At 46.6% G+C, this 21,031-nt stretch overlaps 2 protein-coding genes across 2 annotated transcripts; one reads left to right on the top strand and one right to left on the bottom strand.

Annotated features, from left to right (window-relative positions):
• Window positions 1–388: 388 nt before the first annotated feature.
• On the top strand, window positions 389–3,672 carry LOC121048163. The gene is made up of 4 exons (XM_040504187.2): window positions 389–869; window positions 2,343–2,514; window positions 3,282–3,430; window positions 3,494–3,672. The coding sequence occupies exons 1-4, from the start codon at window positions 641–643 to the stop codon at window positions 3,670–3,672; spliced, it is 729 nt and encodes a 242-aa protein (XP_040360121.1). The 5' UTR covers window positions 389–640.
• On the bottom strand, window positions 3,431–19,195 carry LOC120847592. Its single transcript, XM_040219421.3, has 11 exons — window positions 18,268–19,195; window positions 16,908–17,084; window positions 13,986–14,139; window positions 13,768–13,860; window positions 12,250–12,625; window positions 11,204–11,582; window positions 10,959–11,120; window positions 10,047–10,876; window positions 8,589–8,748; window positions 8,065–8,271; window positions 3,431–3,813 (listed from the first exon to the last, which is right to left on the bottom strand). The coding sequence occupies exons 1-8, from the start codon at window positions 18,694–18,696 to the stop codon at window positions 10,643–10,645; spliced, it is 2,004 nt and encodes a 667-aa protein (XP_040075355.1). The 5' UTR covers window positions 18,697–19,195; the 3' UTR covers window positions 3,431–3,813; window positions 8,065–8,271; window positions 8,589–8,748; window positions 10,047–10,642.
• Window positions 19,196–21,031: the final 1,836 nt, after the last annotated feature.

The raw sequence follows: 21,031 nt of genomic DNA, 5'->3' as shown, positions 1-21,031 counted from the left end.
TAGATTTTAGTTTATTTTGAGAACAAAGAAAACGAAAATTGGAATATTTCACAGAAATTTAAAGCAAGAGTGACAACGAAAGTCTTACTGCCACCGACATCACAATGGCCGCACTTCCTCGACGTTTCGCAATAGTTTTAGTGGTAGCTCTGACTTCGTATCATACCTCTTCTGATAATATTTGCTGCTATGATAATTTTTAGATACCTTCTTCTGCAATAGTAAATGCTTCGCTAGCACTGGCTATCAGTGGTGAATGCTGCCATCTTTAGCTCTGTTGGGGTGAACCCCCATCAGTTAACTGAGGTAGGCGAGCTCAGTTGAATTCAATGATCGTTAGCGGCTTGATGGTAGATGGCACTGCTGTGTAACACCGCCCGATCACGATTGAGTTAATGATTGCTGGCGCAATGAACTATAGTGCAACATGCTTTGTTGTCAAGATACACGTGGCATTATTCAAACGTCATATGGTATACTAAAGTTGACGATGTTGTCCATGCTGCACCAGTATCTAGATGCAATTTTACTATAGCTTCATATATTTAGTGTATCTAATATCAAAACTTGTTTTCCAAACTAGACTGGTGCTGAGCTAATAATCATGGAGGCTTTCTAATTTATAGGCATTGGGAGCAAGATGGCCTCTGCAGGCAAGACAAAGAAGAACAGCATCTTGAATGCATGGGTGAAGACTGTACGTGGACACGTCTACTGGTGTGCACAGACCAGCAGTGACAATGGCGCGCTGGTGCTCGCAAAATGGGTGTCCGTAATGCGACACGTGAGCAACGTCCATCAGCACCCCAGCCCCCTGTACCCTGCGTGCACCCATGGCCCAATCGAAGAGCGCTGGTGGCTTCAGGAAGGTAAAAAAGATTCATTCTTTAAACATTCATAACATTCTTTTCACTCCAGTTGTCGGCGAAGCTTTCATAACAAGGACAGACTTCCTTTGGCTGCTCTGGCCAGTCTACAATCAAATAGCACAAGGAGGAATTGGAGATGAATGCAAGTGTTTCCAGATGGAAGATCAGCATACCAGATTGTGTTTCGGATAACTCGTATGCTCCCCCCCCCTTTTCCGCTCTGCATTTCACACCTGCGGAATTCAAAAGGAGGGTCAGGATATCCCAACCCCCCCCCCCCCCCCCCCCCTTCTAGACCTGCCGATGGGAGGACTCCATCTCATATCCAGCTCATAGTACTGAGCGGACATTTCAATTACATCAAGAGGCGTAAACTGCATGTTTCTAGCCTTATATTTCAAGAAAAACACTCCACTTTTGAGGTCATGAAAAGACACAGAATGAGGAAGTGAAGACCGACTTGTAACATGCAAAAGACGCATAAAAAGGGAAATTGCAGATTATATGAAAATTATTTATGCAGAATTACTGAGCAGAGATCTAGCTTCTGCAGAGATGGATAAAAAATAAAATGGCAGTTGCATCACGTATACAACACAAAAAAGTGATTTGTGGACAGGCTGCAATGGGCACTGGCTTTGCTGTTTAACCTTTTGGGTGCCACCAGGAGTATACTCGGCTGCGCTCTGGCTTACCTGCTCAGTCATTATCGATATAAACTCAGCACTTACAAGGGTCAGGGTGTCTAGAGACCGGCAAAACCGGGAATTGTCAGGGGAAATTTAATTACCAGGAAAAATCGGGGGACTGTCAGGGATATTGCCAAAGAGCGAGCCGAGTCAGGGAAAATGTGCCGGAAACGCTATCGAGTGCCCTGAGCAAAGACTTGAAAACCTGTGGGCAGAAAAATAGGTAATAAATTCTGCTTGGAGCGGAGCCCGCGGGCCCTGCTCAATTGATGTAGAGTGTAATACCCGATGCAAAGGGAACCGCCGACAAATCCAGTAAAAGCCTTGGATTGGATTGAGGGCGCGACACTAGACTAGATCCAGTTAGAGCTACTAGATTTATTATTATTAACAAATGGGAAAGCTGCAGACCCCAATACAATCCAAGCCAAAAGTATACGAAAGTGTGCATCTGGCGGCTATGCCATGCTGCCATTCGTAATTATTAACATGTCTGGTTCAGCGTCATGTTTTTATTGTGTTTCTGGAAGTGGCTTCTTCACTGACTATGTCAGGGGGCAAGAAAGTGCTCATTTAATCCGGACAGGACGAACCCAAATATTTCGGAATATGCAAGTTGGGTTCAGCCCGTGCGAAAGTACTGTTACAGTTCTGAATGCTCAATGCCTTGTGTTGTAATGATCTGATATATTTAACCACCTCTACAATGGTCAGGGACCGTTGTAGAGTTGTAATAACTTGCTAGACACCCTAAGGGTTATTTCGATACTTTCTCTTATCGCAGGGACCGAGCCATACGTGGCTCTCGAAAAGATCGTCATGTCCAAGCAACTACTCAAGGACATACCAAGGGTGTCTGGAGACGGTCAGACCTATCGCCTAGAGTCGTTCCACAGCATGCTGCTCCGGTTTACTCCGAAATCCAGTCATTTCAGTTTTGAGGGCATGGTGGCACGGTAAGCAGGCATCCTGATATATGCTAGTGATATTTGTTTATTTATGAGCCTTTTCTGAAATTTCTACTGTGCACCACTCACGCAGAAAATTCTGGGGATGCACTTATGTACACTAGCAGATGAGCGAGTGCACATACTGTTTTTAGGAGCGAGGCCCTACGTCAATTTGTACAATCTTTATCTCCCTCGTCTTTAACGAGCTTCTCATTGTTACCGTAAGTCGAAGGGAAGCCATTTTTCACACATACTTGTGTCCGCACAATGGTGGCAAATTGCAGCGCATCTTGAACTGTAAACGACTTAATTTTCGCGAAGGCCTAATTTTTGTGAATCGCCTACAATTTGCGAAAAATATGTCCCGCAAACAATTTTGGTAGAATGTAAGCACATAAGAATCTACATTGAGATCCCATTGTGTCGCAAAACTTAGAACCTGCGAATTATTACAAAGCTTGAGCTTCGACCAAAATCAAGAAATATTGAGACCGCGAAAAATAAGTCGTTTACAGTAAATGAGAAGTGTCGACTTAATTTTGATCACAATAATAGTGAGTCAATCAATGAGAATAGGATGGGTTGCTAGTGTGTGAAACGATGCAGGGCCATGTTCCCGAGGATGGTCTGCTAGCATACGACAGGTTGCCTGCCAGTGTGGATACGGTTACTAGCATGTGTTGTGCAGTATGAAAATTTCTGAAAAGTTCTAATATGAAATATGCTTGGGGCATGTTTACAGTCTTTCCTCCCCTTATATGCGGCCCTCACAGGACTGCCGTCGCGGTGCTCCACTACAATGAGAACAGCAACCGTGCGCAGGCCACAACGAAGGACGACAAAAAGCGAAGTTGTCTGAAGTTTCCCAAGTCACGGAAAGGCGAATGGGTCCTCAGCCCCATCATGGAGACTGCGTCGTACGGTAAATACAGACACTTTTATTCAGACATTGGCTGCAGCTTGACTATCACACTTTCTTACTCAGACTACGTCCAGAGGCTCCTCAATTCCTGCCTGGAGTTGGCCAAGGCTTCCCGGACCTACCAGCTGGCTGTGGCTGCGAACGGGCCGCGTCCTCGTCGACCACCTCTGTGCAGCGTTGCACAAAGGCCAGACAAGGAAGCAGCGGTGTTGGCCCACAGGACCCGGTTCGATCAAGCATAGTGGAAGCCCGTGTATGTGGTCGATGGGAATTCTTTTCTTATCCTGGCCACCACACAGCACGGGAGCCTGACGCGGCGAAACCTGCCCAGTCGTCCCCAAATCCACCAGACGAACTGGCTGTATGCCGTGTACCTGTACCGTCTGAGAAAGTAACAGAAGAATTGGTAAGAGTCTTAGAAAGACTTCATCTGCTACACTTTTACTGTGAACTTGGGGACCCTTTTGCCGCATCTCTATAGGAAAAGGCTTTTCGAAACCTGGAAAGCCCATGATATCTAGACATTTCTAGAAATTTCATGCGTGAAAACCTTTGCCGCTCCTTCTGGTGTGCTTTTATAGAGAAGAAATTCACTACTGCCTGTATGGGTGTTTCCTCGTTCTTGAGTGATTGACTGGACAGACAATTTTAAAATTCAATTAAATCTTTTAACTCGTTTATTCGCCTGTGGACTGCAAATTGCAGACTGATGATGAGAAGTCCCTCGACCTGAGGAACTCTCAGGTTGTGCGGGACCTGACCTGTAAGCCATGGTCCAAGGCAGTAATGTTTGGATGTCCCTCTCACCTCAATGTTGTTATTAGGAAGTCGCAGACAATCTCTGCTGTCACTTGACTACAGAAAGCAACCCCAGGCTACTTACTGAACTAGTTTGTTGCAAAACGGTAATGGTGAGAGAAGTTTGTAGAATAGTTCCACAGTGTCTGTTCCAAGCTGTTTCCATGCGCTTATTGGAAAAAGCACTGGTTGTAGAGGTGATCCTTCTTTCGCTGCTTACTTGTCGGTTGTCTGACATGCGTGACAGTATTTGGACAAGTATTGGCTTCGCTATCCATTCTGGGCCACCACAGAAGCATTCACATAGTTGTATTTTGGTTCACACCATTCGTCTGAGTGAAGCAGAAGGAACCAGCAGTTTTGCGTATAGCAGTAAGCCATATACAGAGGAAAGTTCTTTTCGTATCTTGTAGTGGGAGACAGTGCTGATTCCCATAGGTATTTGAGACCCCAACCCATGTTGACACACTATCACCCGAGGTAAATCGGGGTCTTGTTCTTTCTCTTTCTGTACCTCTTCTTGGTCAATTCAGCAGAGACTGCACACAGGGCAAGTGAATTTTCTTTTTTCGACGTATGACTTCGTGCAATCTGAGGAATTAAATGCAGGAAGACGAGAAAGCTCGACTGCCACAACATTCTCATTGCCCTTTTGGTGATCTTGAGGAGACGCATGGCCACCCGGCAATTGTTATCGGTTGTCGACCGTTTCCCTAAATACAGAGTAGTGTAACCAGAGCCTGGTGGTCCATCCTGAGCATGAAATGGTGACCGAAGAGGAAAACATGATGCTTCTCGCAGGCCCAGAGGCACGCCTATTCCTCTAACTCTGCAGAGCGGTTGCACTGGGCGCTGGAAAGCAATCGCGATGTGAACAGGATAGTGCGAATTCCATCTGGATGTTTTGCTGTAGCACTGTGCCTAATCCATAATCCGATGAATCTTTCTGACGATTGTAGAATTCTAACTGGAGAATTAAAAAAAAAACTGACAAGTAAATTTCTCTCCAACCTGTGACGATAGCAGGCAGTGTCACGTCGAAAACTAAATGGAACAGTTTCGAATCGTGTTTTGACTGATGCAAATGCCACCTCTTGTGCTTTTTGCCATTATAAGGGGACATCTTTCCGCAGATGCACATGCAAGGGCCTCACGATGGTTGCAAAGTTAGGTATGAATTTGAAACGGTATGTAAGCAGGTCAAGCAAAGACCGGTTATGATGTCATGTCTCTTCGAGTAGAAGCTTGCATGGTGGCTTGAACATTATCATGGCATGGCTTAATTCCCTGAGGTGCCAACTTATGTCCAAGAAATTGAAGTTGCTGCACTGAAAAATGCATTTGTTTTTGTTCGGTTTCCAACCTGCGTCCTGTAGGCGGGGTAAGCCTTGTCTTAGGCGGGCATCATGCTCTTCAGTTGTGCAACTGAAGTTGAGCACATCATCCTGGATAGATTGACAATGGTGCCTGTTGTGTCCCAAAGAATACAGTTCTTTATATTTTGAAAAGCCGGAGCAGTGGAAGCCAGCCCAAAACATACTGTGAACAGGAAGAGACTTTCATGAGTCACGAACGCAATGAGGTCCCCGCTCTCCTCTATCAGGTTCAGCTAGTGGTACGCTGACGAGAGGTCCCACTGGTTGAAGATGTGGGTGCCAGAAAGCTGGTGAAGGAGCTCGTTTGGACACAGAAGAGGACGTGAATTGAGAACAACAGAGGTGTTTGATTTGCGGAAGTGGTCTGTGATGCATTATTGCGCTCGATCACCCAGGAGTGCTCCAACTTTGCCAGCTCTACAGGAACTTTGTCATGCACTGCAAAAGTTATCCTTCATAGATTCTGTTGCACCAGACTGATGGACACTTCGTCTTCACCTTGTGAACATACCCAATGGCGTGGCCCATACCTGAGAACAGCTGGAGGAAACCTTAAACGGCCTCTGGAAGGTCGTTTGCCGAAATGATAGTCACCTGTCATCCGCAGGAGATGAAAAGTCCAGTTGAATTTCCAACCCTTGTAAAGCATTTATAGTCCCATTACGGCTGTCTTGTTCGGACGACGTGGAATGTGCAATCGCCATTACTTTGTGCCAACTGTACTGGTGAGCTGGCTTTTTCCAAAATGTTTGGAATAGCAATGTTTTCTTACGGAGTAGCCAATGAATGCAGTACTTGTAGGTTGCAACTTACAAGAATGGAAGCATCTTCTGTAGACGCTTTCCAGAAAGATTGAAACCGAGGGTCTTGTGTCTACTAGGAGTTTGATAAAAAGGAACGCAAGTATCCTGCATGTGGTACAGTTTGCTAATATCCGAGTTGCTATATTTCAGTTTGTTCTATGCTTGGTACTTGTGATCCTGTCAAAACTGTTTGCTTGCAAACAAAGGCAAAATGTCCAATCTTTCATTTTCTGCATGCTTGATTCCTTGCAGGACGTTTAGGGTAGTCTGCCATGTGGCACATTGAACCAGATCTGCAGTAAATGCTGGACGACCTTTGATTGGGTGTTTTGCCCCTAACTATTGGTTTCTTTTGGGCTTGAATCTTTGCCACTTGAAAACTGAGTCCCGCATCTTTGGTAAAAACTTTGGCCTCCTTCATCGCCCGCTGAACTTTTTAGGTGATGGCAAGAGCTGATTCGAGTGGTAGCTCAAGCTCTAGTAGTGGGCGGTTTCATACTTCGGCATGAATTGTCTTATTGACAAGTTGATTGCAGATTATTTCATCTGTTATTGTCCCAAACCAGCAGTTTGTCGCAAGGCCCCGGAGAACGTGACACACTCTTGTACTGTTTTGGCCGGTCATCCACGTGTGCAACGAAAAATAAATCTTTCCAATGTTTTACTGTCAAGAATTTTTGTAACTCTCTTGCCACTGCATCATAGGCTCTGGAAATGGGCGATGCAGGTCTGCGCGATTCGGAGGTAGCTCCTGCAGTACTTGCATTTAGATGAGTGGTAGCAGTGGACAAGGCAGAATCTTCCGGCAGTTTGCAGTAGGTCCGCTGACTCTCAGCTTCAAGTGAGCTAAATAGAATGGCAGTTCTGCCATTATCTATTGTCGACCCATTGGAAGGGATCGTGTACTGGCGTACCATTCCTCCATGAAATCGCAGGCTCGCCTGGGTATGGTAGGAAAGACGGGTGAATCAACCTTTATAATCGAGTTGAAGCTGTCGATTGTGACAATTGTTATGTATAGGGACTGTCTATGCAAGTTTAACAGAAGGCAAGCTGTTCCCATTCAGAGCTCAGTTCGTTCATTCTTATTCATTGTCTTCTTCGGCTCAACCTACACGTAGACACAACAATTTAGGTAATTCAATATTCCCCCCTCCCCCAAAACAAACACCTGGCTATGTGCCTTCTTCGATCCAAGGTACCATGAGCACAACTAACGTTTGCAATATTCGCGACTCCAGCTTAGTCTAGGGGGTGTGCTGGTCAGGCAAAATGGCGGACAAAAGGACGTCGTTTTCATCGTTCAGCACGCGGACCACCATAAATATCTTGCATTGCAGCATAACATATGTGTTACATAAGAAAGCAAAACGATTTTTCGACAGTAGAAACCTTCTAATCAATGCATGGGAATGACATGGCAGAAGCATAAAAATAATCACTGGAAACAGTGTTTGTTTCTATGCTGCCTACAAGAACCAAGCTGTGATAGCAGAAGACAGAATCAAAATGACCTCCTCTCTGGAGCTTCTCGGCGGTGCCGCTACGCAGCGTCGATAGATTTTGTTGGAGTCGCCAATACACTAAGCGGGATTTACAGACTGTCTTACAGTGTAGTGCATTTATATTTGATATGCTATAAAAGTTCTGGTCTTACTTGTTCCGATCCCGAGCTGCTGGCTCCAAATATGTTGGGCGAAAAAATTTCAGCTGGTCGTACGCTATGTTCAGCAGTCGCACATCCAGACATACGAGCAGAAAAAGTTCATTTTCTGTGACACACCTTCCCAAGTTTTTTTGTGTGATTTTTGGCATGTCCCTGCAGCATTGCCCGACCTCCTGGGGGCAATTTCCACATGTGCATCTGAAAGAGGATACATTTCAGTTGAAAAATTATCTTCTATGCTTATGTGAAAAGGGAGCTTGAGGCAGATGTGAGAGTGGCGTGCCAACGTTTCACTAGGAGACCTGCCTTGTTCAGGAGACCTAACCCTGAAGAAGGTAGGTTTCCTAATGAAGTATCAGCATGCCGTTCTGAGGTCCACCTAAGAGGTTAGGTCTTCACATTCTTCCTGCCAGCCTGGACTCCCTTGGTGCTATGTTTGTACTTTCTATAGTTCTGGTCACCCCAGAAAATGCAAGTTGCACAAATAGTTCTTATCTGCATAATGTAGTTCGTACTGGACTTGGGACTCCTGGCTTTCCTGTTGCTGGCTATCACGTCGTTCCCTTGCTGGCAATGGGGGATCAAAGTTGTACGGATCAGGTACATATATAGCTCCTTGCTGCAGGCCTCCCAAGTCTGCTCCAAGCGGCAGGCTGTCGTCGTCGGACATAGATACTGAAAATAAAGCATTTGGATCAATGAAACATTTGATTATGTATGATCAGTTACATTTATTTTTCTCTGACGGTTGCATTAGCTCTGGCAAAGTGTTGTAAACAAGAATGTTTAGTAGGAGTTATTTTAATTGAGTTGTGTAAATTACACATGTGTATTACTTTGTTGTGCTGGTTTTGTGGGAATTGTGTGTATGTGATTGTTCTTACCAAGCTACGGTATCAATAAAAAATGAAACAATAATTGCACCCTCTTTTTTGGTCCTTGACATTTGCATAGGTGGCTACATGTGATTACTTATGCTCATGCCACTAATTTGCTGTTACCCTCTAACAAAGAACAAAACAAAACAAAAAAAAAAACGTGCGTGCAAATATTAGCTACACTCTGAAAACAAACAAATGTGCACTGAAGCGTAATTATCGCAGCATTGATCATTTTCGCGGACACTTTTGCTATTGACAACAAACGTGTAGTCTGTCGTACAGCTCTATAAAGGTGCACAATTGGGCTACTAAATTTGGAAATATGTGCGGTCAAACCAGTCAAACGCACACCGCCTTGGCCGCACTACGCGCCGGGCGTTTCCGTGTGTACGAGTAAATGTCTAGCGCCTGTAGAAACAAGCGGCGAGAAAACTTCGCCATTTTCGGGAAAAGATGCGCAAATTTGGGGGTTTACGTGCCAACCCAACGAGGGGTACCTAGCACGTCCCAACGGAGGTCTGATTATTAATTTGGACCACTTCGCAATCTTTTGACGGGCAACCGATATCTCGGTTACACGGCGCCTTCTCGGTAATAAGCAAGCGTAAAATTACGAGCATCTCGGTCGGGATTCTAACCCGCCAACTGGGGATACGCAAGCTGACCTATGTTCCGGGACAACATTTTGTGGCATATCGGAAAAATTAGAGCGCGAGTACACAGCTTTCGCCAGCGCTGAAAACCCTTCCTGACGAAATGTCTGGTGATGCCAAACCTTCGACGGCACATAAACGATAACTGAAAGAAGAGTTAAGGCACGGGCGAGCTGGTGACCGAAGACACGGAAAGACGATTATGTGGCACGTCACCTCGCACAGCAAAGCTTCGTGGGATGTGTGACGGTTGTAACTAAGCTCTAATGTATCAACTTCGTGAGGACAAACGAATGCACCACACTGTTGATTTTACTACAGTTCTTTTGTTCCAGCGGGCATTGGCCGTGGCACGCTCGTACGTAGTACATATACATGTATTGTTTACTCTATTTCAGCTTCTGAAATGCCTACGAAAGATACGCTTGAGAAAACTTGCCTTTTCTGTAAAGAAGCGCTAGCTTCGTCCCCGGTGGTGAAGACGTCGTTGGATGCTGTAGAGAGCTAGGTTGGCGAAAAGTGCGGAGCAGACGACACTGGCGCTTGCTCCCCGCTCGCCCGCCCGTCCGCGATCGTGGAGAGATTCACGTGACGGCTCGAACCACGTGGTTCGTCATAACGTGCACATGCCTCTGACGACACGAGACCAATGTTGCCTGTCTCATTCAAAGTTTCGGTTTCGGTTGCTGCTAATGTTGAAAATACGATTACACAAAAAATATTTCACATTTCGCGAATCCAAAGACGTCAAGTTGTTCATCAGTGCTTTGGGAAGTGGAATCACAAGTAATCCCAATTTTTCTGGAATTGAGCGGAGTTGCCCTTTAAGTTGTTTACAGTATATGTCAAGTTAAACTTTTTTTTGTGTGTGTTTTGTGAAACATGTTACACACAATTATCCTCAATACTTTTTTTTCTATCATGTGGGTCACGTGACGTGCATCAGAACTCGGGTCATTAGGCCCATGTACCGCGTAGCACCAGGCAACTTAGTTGAGCTCAGTGAGATGTCCATGATCCTTGACTCAATGATTGTTAAAACGGCCCATGTACAGGGGTATTGGAGTTATCAATACTATTACCTTTTGCGACATGCCATGCGTCGAACCGGTGCTTCGTGTCGGGGTACCTGTCTCTCATCAGGGCATTCACCCCAAAGTGCCGGTCGGTCACAAGAACATACACAGACAGCCCCATGCTCAGGAGGAAGTCCAGAGAACGTTTCAGGCCCTCCGTCTCCATGTGGTTGCTCGACTTGACTTCTGTCGACTAGGGTAGAAAAAGGTGCCGTAAAATGCATACCTGATCCATGTGATGCATTGAGGTCATCTTATATTTAGCCACTTCTTACCTGAAGAACCTCGTAGTGCATGATCTTGTTGATGCGGGTGTCAAGCAGTGTATACGTCCCATACTTGGCAGAGTAACCAGGCGAGTCAGCACGCCCATCGCCTGCAAGGTGGAGCTTGTCTTTCGTGGCTGTCAGGAGAGACTCCTGTTCAGCTTCCCAGGTCTTTGAAACAAGAAAACTCAGTGTCAGGCTCAATCAGTGAACATGTTTAATGAACGGACAATCTTGTAGTCACTTCTGCTCACCTTTGTAGCAGCAGGAAAGACCAAAGAGCTCTGCACCCGGAAGAACTGAGTCTTCTTCAAGACTTGCACGCCTATAGATCCCAGGAGGCGAAGAACGCGCGTTGGGCTGGCTCCAGAGTAGGTGATGGCAGCAGGCAGCAGGATGTTGAGGAGTGCCTTGCTGTTGATTCTGGGCTGGTTCTCCCACACAGTCTTGTGCCCTCGTGCACACGTGATGACGGCGTGCACAAGGGTCCCTCGATGTGTCAGCTTCGTCCGTGTCGGAGCCAGGCATTTGATGCAAACCGAAAACAGCAGCAGCAGCTGTGATGCAGTCACCAGGTACTTCCTCTCCTTTACCGGGTCCACTGCTGCTGAAGACGTGCTGCACCCTCCTTCACTGTTAAAAAAAGAAAAAGAATAAACCAAAAGATTATAGTGTGGAAATTTCAAAAACAGTTCTTTTTTAACGCTTCTAATTTTTTCTATTCTGCCATCATCTCTCACAGTTCTTTGCACAAAACCGGGATATCTAACAAGCTCCTCCTTTCATATTCATTGACCTTGCCAGGTTCTCCCAGACTATCTCTATTAAATTTCCTGGCCGTTATTTCAACCTGGTCCGAATAACCAAGTGTGATCGTCGTGCTTTTTATAAGATGTACTTCTAAGGCTCCTCCACTGCACCATAAACTGTATGTATGATAAAAAACACCCATGTAACCACCATACTAAAGTTTAATTTAGGAACTGGTAGTATAATAAATTAATTAATTATTCATTTAATTAGGTAATGGCTTGCACTATCGAATGATGTTTCAGGGAACATTATTGGGTGCAGCTGTGCCGATGTGCGACTGTAAAGCTTCGTTATTACTGCCGTGCCACTTCCATTTGTCATTTCTCCTGATATAGCCAACCTTTTGACTGTTTCCCTTATATTTGTCTAACTTTTGCAGGTGAAGAAAAGCCCCAGATAATTACAAGTTTTCCAGATTGGTAGACCTAGCTTAATCCTATTCATAAAATGGAGTTCTGGTTTCTGAAAAATTACAGTGGACACATACTCGACATCTGTTGCACCGTCCGAGTGCACAGAGTCGTTGGACCAGATGCTGGTGTCGGAATCCGGTTCATCATCGGAGTTGAAAGAGTTATCCGGCCTGTAACTCTCGTCCAACAGATCTGGCTCAGGGCAGATATCTTCATCGGAGTCCAGGAAGGCGGCCTCCGTGTAACTGGTGTCCGAAGGCGATGCCCCAGGTTCTGAGGGTTCGGGAGTGGCATCCCGCTCCAACGACAAGGGGCTTGGCGTCTTGTCCTCTGTAGGCGTAGAGCACCACTGGCGCAATTCTTGCTCAACGTCTGCAGAATTCTCTTGGGCTTGTTGGGGACTTCCGGGAACAGCTGGCTCGCTCCCCAAAGGGCTTTGGCCAACCATGCCTGGAAAAGATTGAATGCCAGAGCAAACATTATGGTGTCAAAACTGCTTAACATGCACAGTAACAGTGTGCATGACATGACTTGTGATGCAGTGCAGTTTTTACAATTGATGAGCAAAAATATATATCCGTCACTCTCACCCTTCCAAGTTTATTTTGACGCAATAAAAACATTAGGTCCCCACCTTTCTGCCATGCAACTGCAAATAGCCCAGGCTCAACGAAAGATGAGGGAAATGCATGAATGGCCACAGTCAAAGGTAGTGTTATGAACTGGTTGGAACCAGTTCATGCTTGGTAGCGGCAGTAACCAAACTAATATCTAGCAGGCATGCTGGAACCGAGACCAAACCACAACAAAACACAAAATCGGCGGTTCAACACCATGGTTATGATATAACGGTGGTTCTGTGTTTTCAAATAAAGCCGATGAAATCCAAAAACCATTTGCCTGTAAAACTTTTGTCAATTCGAATTCATCCGAAAAAAATAGGATTTTGAAGGTCACACCGACCGGGGAAAAGAAAAAAGCGTGCAATAAAGATCAGGTTGGATCAGTGCGAAGGGTCGTCGGTCCTGAGAAAGACGGTGGGTGTCTGGTTTTGCAGAGAACAAGGCAATGTATTTCTAGGTCACGGCAGAAATAAGGCTGTACGTCTAACGGTGCTAGCGGTTGTTCCAGTCTCAAGTTCAGACCATAGTCACCATGGACAGCATAGTTCCATCAGTGGGTGCGGGTAAAGTGACTTGAATGGGGGTGCGTGAAGCTGAAGTTGCTATACTACTATGTTGTTCAACCTGCGCTTTCACGGCACATTTCTGTGGCACCTGCAACAGCGAGGCGACATTTGCTTTCATGCATATACAAACATATGCACTTGTATTTATTACAGCAAGCTTGTAGTAAATACAAGCACACTTGCTTGTTTTGAAATGCATAGATGAGCTCATTGTAAATATTTCACACTATTAAAATTTGTTTTGATAGAAGAATGAAGTCCAAATAACACTTTCCAAATTTGACAAAAATAAACTCGGGGAAACACGGACATAATGCATCTATGTTATGTATACTATTAAAACTCTCGTCACAATTGTATTACATAGATAGCACTATATTCTTAAGCCACCACAGCTACTCACCGGAAGATGTTGGCAGTGCCGGATTTTCAGTCGAGGTCTGACAAAGCTCCTCGAAGGCTTGCACAGCTTTGTCCACAGACAGTGTCGATGTACCTGGCACACCAAAAAACATTACATTTCAGATATAGACTCGAATAACATTGCACAAAGAGAGAGAGAGAGAGACTGATAAAGCTATTCTGTCATTACACGATAAGGTGAACCAAGTCACTACATACCTCTCGTTACCACACACATACAGATGTGGCAGATGGGCGGCTCCAAGTGCGGTTCAAAATGGCCATCGATTGCAGTAGTTGCTGGCACGGTGTCGCATAAAGCGGCGGTGCTGCTGTTGCACCCTGGCCCAGAAGTGGAAGCCTGGTCCCCGCTCTGTAAAAGCAGTGCGATAGTTACTACAACTGGTATACACCAACTCATGTTTACAAACAAACCGGAGCGCCCCTAGTGGACGCCACCGGCGCCGCGTATGCGCGATGGGGGTGTGGGCAAGAAGCTCACCGTCGCCCATAAACAAACCATTGAAATGCGATGTTGTCGTCGTCGGTGTAAGTTCCCGGGCTCTTTTTCGCGTTGGAATTGTTGATTCTACGTCCTCCTAACGATGTCCGACTACTTGAGCGGCGTCAGCGAAATTAACGAGGCTTGTTACACCGCAAAACTTCGCGTGAATAATCTGACATGCGGCGATTCATTCCGCGTGGACGCCGCAGAATAGCTAGAGCCTGATTCACATGATGAGATTTCACTCGCAATTTTCAATAGCGACGTCGCTCGGACTGCAAAAGCGTGAACCGTAGCTGAGATGGTCGACGTCAATACTGAAAATCGCAAGCAGAATCTAACCAAGTGAATCAGGCCTAACAAGTCGGTGATGGCCACTGGTAACAATGATCAACATCTCCTTGTATCTACTGTTTACATCGAGCCTGCTTACCAACCTTCAAACTTAAGTCTTTTGAGGCCTGCACTTACTTCTTATCGCAAGTGCCGGGCCCACGTTTGGTCTACGGGCCGGTGTCCTCTAAAAGGGCAGACGACAAACAGAAACGTTTGAAAGAGCAGACGACAGTTCGAACGATCAGGCGACCGTTTAAACTTGAAGACGCACTGAACGCAGTTCGCAGGTGGTCCGTACAACTTGACGGTTTTCCGGCATTCATTTTGGAACAAAACAAATAAATCTGATGGCCAGAAGTATCCGTGAATTCAACCCAAAATGCTTCCCGCCCAAGCAACTGACCTTCAAACCTTTCTCGACCCTTTTGGTACAGCCCCAGTCGCAGCATTTTGACAAGAAGGCAGGTTTTTGTCTGGTTGCTTTCAAAACAACGCAGGAATACACGTCTCAGATGGGCACTTCCGCCCACAGCCCCGGACTGGAAGTGCGTCCGACGCGCCACAACCGCGCCGTGACGTAACAGAAATGAGTTTGTGTATACACGAACTCAACTCTGCGACGTCACGGCGCGGTGGTGGCGCGTCAGGCAAACGTCCGGTCTGGGGCCGTGGGCAGAAGTCCCCATGCCAGACGTGCATTCCTGCATTATTTTGAAAGAAACTAGACACAAACATGCCTTCTCGTCAAAACGCCGTGACTGGGACTGTACCAAAAGTGTTGAGAAAGGTTTGAAGGTCAGTTTTCACGTGCTCGGTTCGCCCGAGAATCTGGATATGTGCTGTGAAAAGGGAAAAGCAGACGCCGTCGGACAACGATTGCTTGGGCGGTAGGCACTTTGGGTTGAATTTGCGGATGCTTGTGGTCATCAGATTTATTTGCTTTGTTCCAACATGAACGCCAGAAAACCGTCAAGTTGTGCGGACCATGTTCAGTGCGTCTTCAAGTTCAAACGGCTGCCTGATCGTTCGAACTGTCGTCTGCTCTTTCAAACGTTTCAAGCGTCGGTGTGAGTTCCCCTGCCCTTTTTCGCGTTCGAATTGTTGCCCTGGCAATCTCCGACCACTTGAGCGGAATCAGCGAAATTAGCGAGGCTCGTTACACCGCAAAACTTCGCGTAGTGGTGGTCCGCACAACTTGACGGTTCTCCGGCGTTATGTTGGAACAAAACAAATAAAGCTGAGGACTACAAGTATCCGTGATTTCAACCCAAAGCGCTTCCCGTTCAAGCAATCATGGTCCGACGGCGTCTGGTTTTCCCTTTTCACGACACATATCCATGTTCTCGGACAAACCGAGCACGTGAAAACTGACCTTCAAACCCCTCTCGACTTTTTTGGTACATCCTCAGTTGCGTCATTTTGACTAGAAGGCAGGCTTTGTGTGGTTCCTTTCAATGCAGGAATACACGTCTCGCATGGGGTCTTCTGCCCACAGCCCATACCGGAAGTGCGCCCGACGCGCCACCACCACGCCGAGACATAACAGAGTTGTGTTTGTGTACATATAGGCTGGTTTCACATGATATACCTTCTGCTCAAACCCACGGTAGAATTCTTAGTTTGTGGGCCTTAGCCCTTTGCTTTCCTGCGGGCGGAAACAATGTTTTCCAACTTGCGCAATTTTTTTTTTTTTTTTTTTTGCGTTGTGATTGGCTGCGCCAGTCAAAGAAGTCGGCAATGCAAAGGAGCGTCGGCTGGTACTCAATTTTCATACATATTGATATTTATTCGGCGCTTAGAGGATCTGTTACTTGAGGAATTGGCTCACTAGTGGCCAAAATGGCCCCAGTCGGTGCTGCGGGGCCACCTTGATGGACAGAAAAGCGTAGTGAACAAAGGTATGTGAGGCCTAAGAGCGTCTTCGATGGTGCTTCTTGAGCTCTGCCGTCAGTAGAGATGCTGATTAGGTTTTGTGGGATTCACCAACACCGCAAAACTTCGCTCATAAACAAGCGCCTCCACGTAACGAATAGGGCAAATGGTAGATGCAGCCCGCGGCCCCCCCCCCCCCCCCCCCCCCCTGCACTCCGAAGTGCAATCGAAGGAAGTGAAATTTTGTTTTTTGACACCACCTTATATCAAACAATGCGAGACGCTGTTGATGATTCACTTTTTGGTTGCGGGCCAAGGACCTGCACGTTCAGTATTAGTAAACATGTTTCGTTACTCATAACAATGTTATCTCCATGCTCATGCATAAGATATGGCTAATTTGTACCAATGAAAACAAAAATATGTACTTGGCTAAGGCACGCTGTTCTGGCTTGGTTCTGACCAACAGGTTCTTCTTGAGCCACTGGTGCATCCAGCGATGACTCATATGTTGGTGCTTTGGAGTCGTCATCCCATGTAGTGACCACTGGCAAGCTACTGCTCTTCGACACTGTGCTGCTGCTGCTGCTACAGTGGTCACCGCTCTGTGAAACCAATCGGTCAATATTTATTGTCTTTGATTTGTTCATAACACACCCTATAGCCTAGTTTAAGTGTAAGGGCCGCGCGAAAGTTATAAAATAATGAATGAATAAACATTATCGTAGGGATGGGTTCCAGCACCCCCAGGTGAAGCCCAAAGTCCGGGGCCTCAAAAATGGCGGCCACCAATTTGGCACGGTCCACCTGCTATTGCTGGCCAGTGGCCGCATCATCGGTCTGCCGCTCCTCCCAGGAGGTGGGGGAGGGGTTGGGAAGAGGCGAGACAGAGGGAATGTCCTGGCATTACCAGACCATGTGGAGAAGTGTGGGAAAAGAGTTGATGTCATAGAACGCCCTGTCTGCGAGTAAGAGAAGGCTGAGGAGAATAATGTTGTTCAGTTGGTCGGATGGTGGCAACCCCATATCTTCCCCATATTCCCGGTGTGAGAGTTCTCGGGCGAGTACACAAGCACACTCATTACCAGGGACAGCTGTGTGTTCAGGGACGGCTGCGTGCCCAAACACACAGCCCAGGCACCCGCACCCAGACTAACGGGAAAGTGTGGGAGGTGGAGTATAGGAAGGAGTCGAGTAGGGACACAGTGGATAGATGCAAGGTGGTGAGAAGGAAGTGCCGGCAGGCCGTCTGGGAGTCAGCCAGAATGTTAGTGGGGAGGAAGAATTGCCCTGTGCTAAAATGACGATGTGCAACAAGTGTCAACATAAATACCAATTGGATGCCTATATTAGAATATCTTGGTCGCCAAACAAACGAACAGTTTTCTAGTCTAACTTGCAATAATGATCGGATATATTGTTCAGATTACTGGTTTTGAAAACAACTTGTTTGCTCATGTACTTTCTACTGATAACAGCATAGATAATTGAAATATATTAATATTATAGTACATAACGGCGGTGTTCAGAGTTACGGTTCCCAATTTCAGGTTCGGTTCAGTCCTGGGTAAAGTTCGTACAGCCGTTTGAGCGTTTGCAAGAGCACGCCAGCCCGCGCGCGGACACGCGCACTCACTTCTACTGATATATAGCACAAAACGTTAGCGTGCGTTCACGTGCGACGTGCTCGTGAATGTCGCCTCAACAGGCTTGCAATCGCACGTGCTCGCCCGCACGAACAGAGACAAAAGCATCGGCCAGCGCGACGTGAGCGAGGAATATACGTACCCCGGTCCGACGACGCTTCACGCATGATTCGTCTGCTGTTTGGGGAGGCGAGGATCGAGGAACGAGGTACGACGACACGGCGTCCGGCGTCAGTCCGTCGGCTGTTACGGAAGGCGAGGATCCAGGATCGAGGATCGACGGCACGGCGTTTTGATCCAGACGCGCGTACTTGGTTGAAAACCCAGCGTCGCAGAACAAGCGCAGATCTCGCTGGTAGCATTCGGGCAAAAAGTGGTCAGAACAGATCAATGTCCTGCTATTTGGCGACCACGGCTTCTCGGAGTTCCAACGGCGCACGATGTCTGTCCAAACAATGAGACGCGCACTGTCGCGAGGGAACTTGTGAAAAACAACTCCCGGGCTGGTCGACTGATAGTTCAAGCAGGCAGCAACACAACATCGTGAGCCTATGGCCCTTCTGCGAGGCATCGCAGCTAGGCTTCGGGGATGCTGCCCGCGCTCGAACCGTAACAAAACCACAAAACGCCGTCCTCCTACTGCTCCTACTGCAGCAGAGGCGAAACGAGGAAACGAGTGCGTCTGCTCCCAACTTGGCGCATGCGTTTTACGGTGATCATGTGGACAGAGCCAACACGCAACGCCGGGAGGAGCCACTTCCACTCACGACGTCTTCGTTCAATTTCGCCCGGAGAAGTAAAAACAACCAAAACATAGAACTGACATACGCATGCCTCTGACGTAGGTGCTCACTGTTGGCTGCGCCAGATCCGTGGTATTGACAGCGCTGTTGATTGCTCTTCACGTCGCGCGCTAGAGTTAGCAGATTTCGGCGACTTGGCTCGTTTGAAAGTTTGCTGGCCAGATTAATAAATATTTAGACGGAATTACATCGCGAAACTTGGCATGTGGTCTTCCTATATGATGCTGAAGAGGGCTACATAGTTTTCTCAATATCAAAAATGAAGCGGAGTTGCCCTTTAAAGGGACACTGACAACCCCCAAAATTTTTTTTTAATTTTTTGCCAGGCGTTTTATTATGGTGTCGGAGGACTACCCAATTAATATTTTGCAACAGAGTAGCGTATTTTTTTAATAAAGCCAAAAGACGCAACTGCTCGAAACCGAAACCGAAACCCGACGGAGGTCGGAGAAGTGGACAGAAGAGAGTGAGTGGCGGAAGTCACGTGGCTACACCCGACCGTGCGTTTTTTTTTTTTTTTTTTTTTCTCCTTTTCGTAGCAGACGACATGCGGCGTACCGGAACTGTTCACCGAGCGATTCTTTTGCAGTTATGTATGTTCCGCTCGTTGTTCTGTACTCCAAGATGAGTTGTTTTGTACATTGAGGAGTTGGAGATAAGTAGTGGGTGCCCGTGGTGAATGTTGATCGGCTCCGAAAAGAATACACCCAAGATGTTGCGTGAAGAGCTGGCTCACATGCCCTGCGTCCGAAACAGAAGTGGCATTGTGCGACAGAGTTTCCGAAAGATCAAAGGGATCGGGACCAATGGCTGGCTGCAATTCCTGTAGACCATTACGGGCACCTCGGAAAGCGGACGCTACCTGATTTATATGCTCCTTGCATTTTGTGGAAAGTGATTACATTGAGTCCGCAGGTGTCAAAAAGGAAATCCCGTACCATTTAATTCAGCGACGTGTCGTCCACAACATATGTTTCTTATTTTTTGTTTCTTCAGTGATAATTTTTTAAAAAGAAAAAGAAATGTAGACATAAAAAAATATTAAAAAAAAAAAGAAGAAAAAAGGTTCCACGGAGGATCGCGTGTGAAGCGGACGTCTTTCCCACTGAGCTACTGGGGCATGCCAAAACTGGGGAATGGGGAATCTCTTTCCTTAGTAATAATTCAGCCGATAAACTAAGTTGGAAAGTTTGCTGCCAATTTTCCTCTAGCAAAAGCACTCCCGGGTCGAAGTCGGAATGCACCGCGCATTGGCGACATTCTCACGTAGTAAAGAAATCGTACGCGTGCATACTCAACTCGAAGTAGACACGTCGTGCTTGACGTTTGCGCGAGCGATGTCTTCAGCCACGAGAAAGGAGCGACGGCTCGGCGACGTCTTCGTGCAAATCGGCTTGGTGATCGGGCGTGTCGTACGGTATGAATACCAGTTCTTTTGATCAGTCCCAAATTTCTCTTTTAAAGGCAGACAAAATTCGCCGGTACCGCGAACGACAGTTCTGAAATAGAGGTCCCACGCCCGTCGTCCGCTGCCATCGCCGTCCCTGCGAGTCCCGCGATACGCGAAACGACGCACGCACAGATTGGTTCCGGTTGTCTGTGGAACTTTTTTTTCAATCAACGTATTTGCAGCTTTTTAGAAGCCACAAAAAATGGGTTTCATATTTTTTTCTATTTTTAATATCGAGTGTGTGCCTTCAGTGACCCACGACTTTGATTAAATTTGGTGGTCGCATCGATACCTTAGAAAACGGCCCGTGACCGCGAAAAAGAGAGTGAGCGGGACTCGAACCGGCCAGTTCTTGATCGGCGGTTTTCGGGCGGAAAGAAACCGAATTTCGAGCCGCAAATTCTGTTCTGGGTAGTTGAGCTCTCATATGTCACGTACAACTAAAAACCTCGGCGAGCATAAATACCCTGTCAGTGTCCCTTTAAATATATATCTCTACTGGATCCAAAGCTGCAACAACAGCCCTTGGAACTGATTTATATTTTCGTTCTGTAAAAATTTAAAGTGGAAATAAAAGCCTTGTTATTTTTAATAAACATTTAAGTCTTTTTGAATGAAGACTGGTCGCCAGTGGCGTCGTGAGCCAGGTACAG

The sequence above is a fragment of the Ixodes scapularis genome, unplaced genomic scaffold, assembly GCF_016920785.2.
Source record: "Ixodes scapularis isolate PalLabHiFi unplaced genomic scaffold, ASM1692078v2 PGA_scaffold8__174_contigs__length_109621045, whole genome shotgun sequence".
Lineage (NCBI taxonomy): Eukaryota > Metazoa > Arthropoda > Arachnida > Ixodida > Ixodidae > Ixodes > Ixodes scapularis.
Note: the sequence above shows the minus strand (reverse complement) of the source record. Positions and strands in the feature narration are given on the sequence as shown.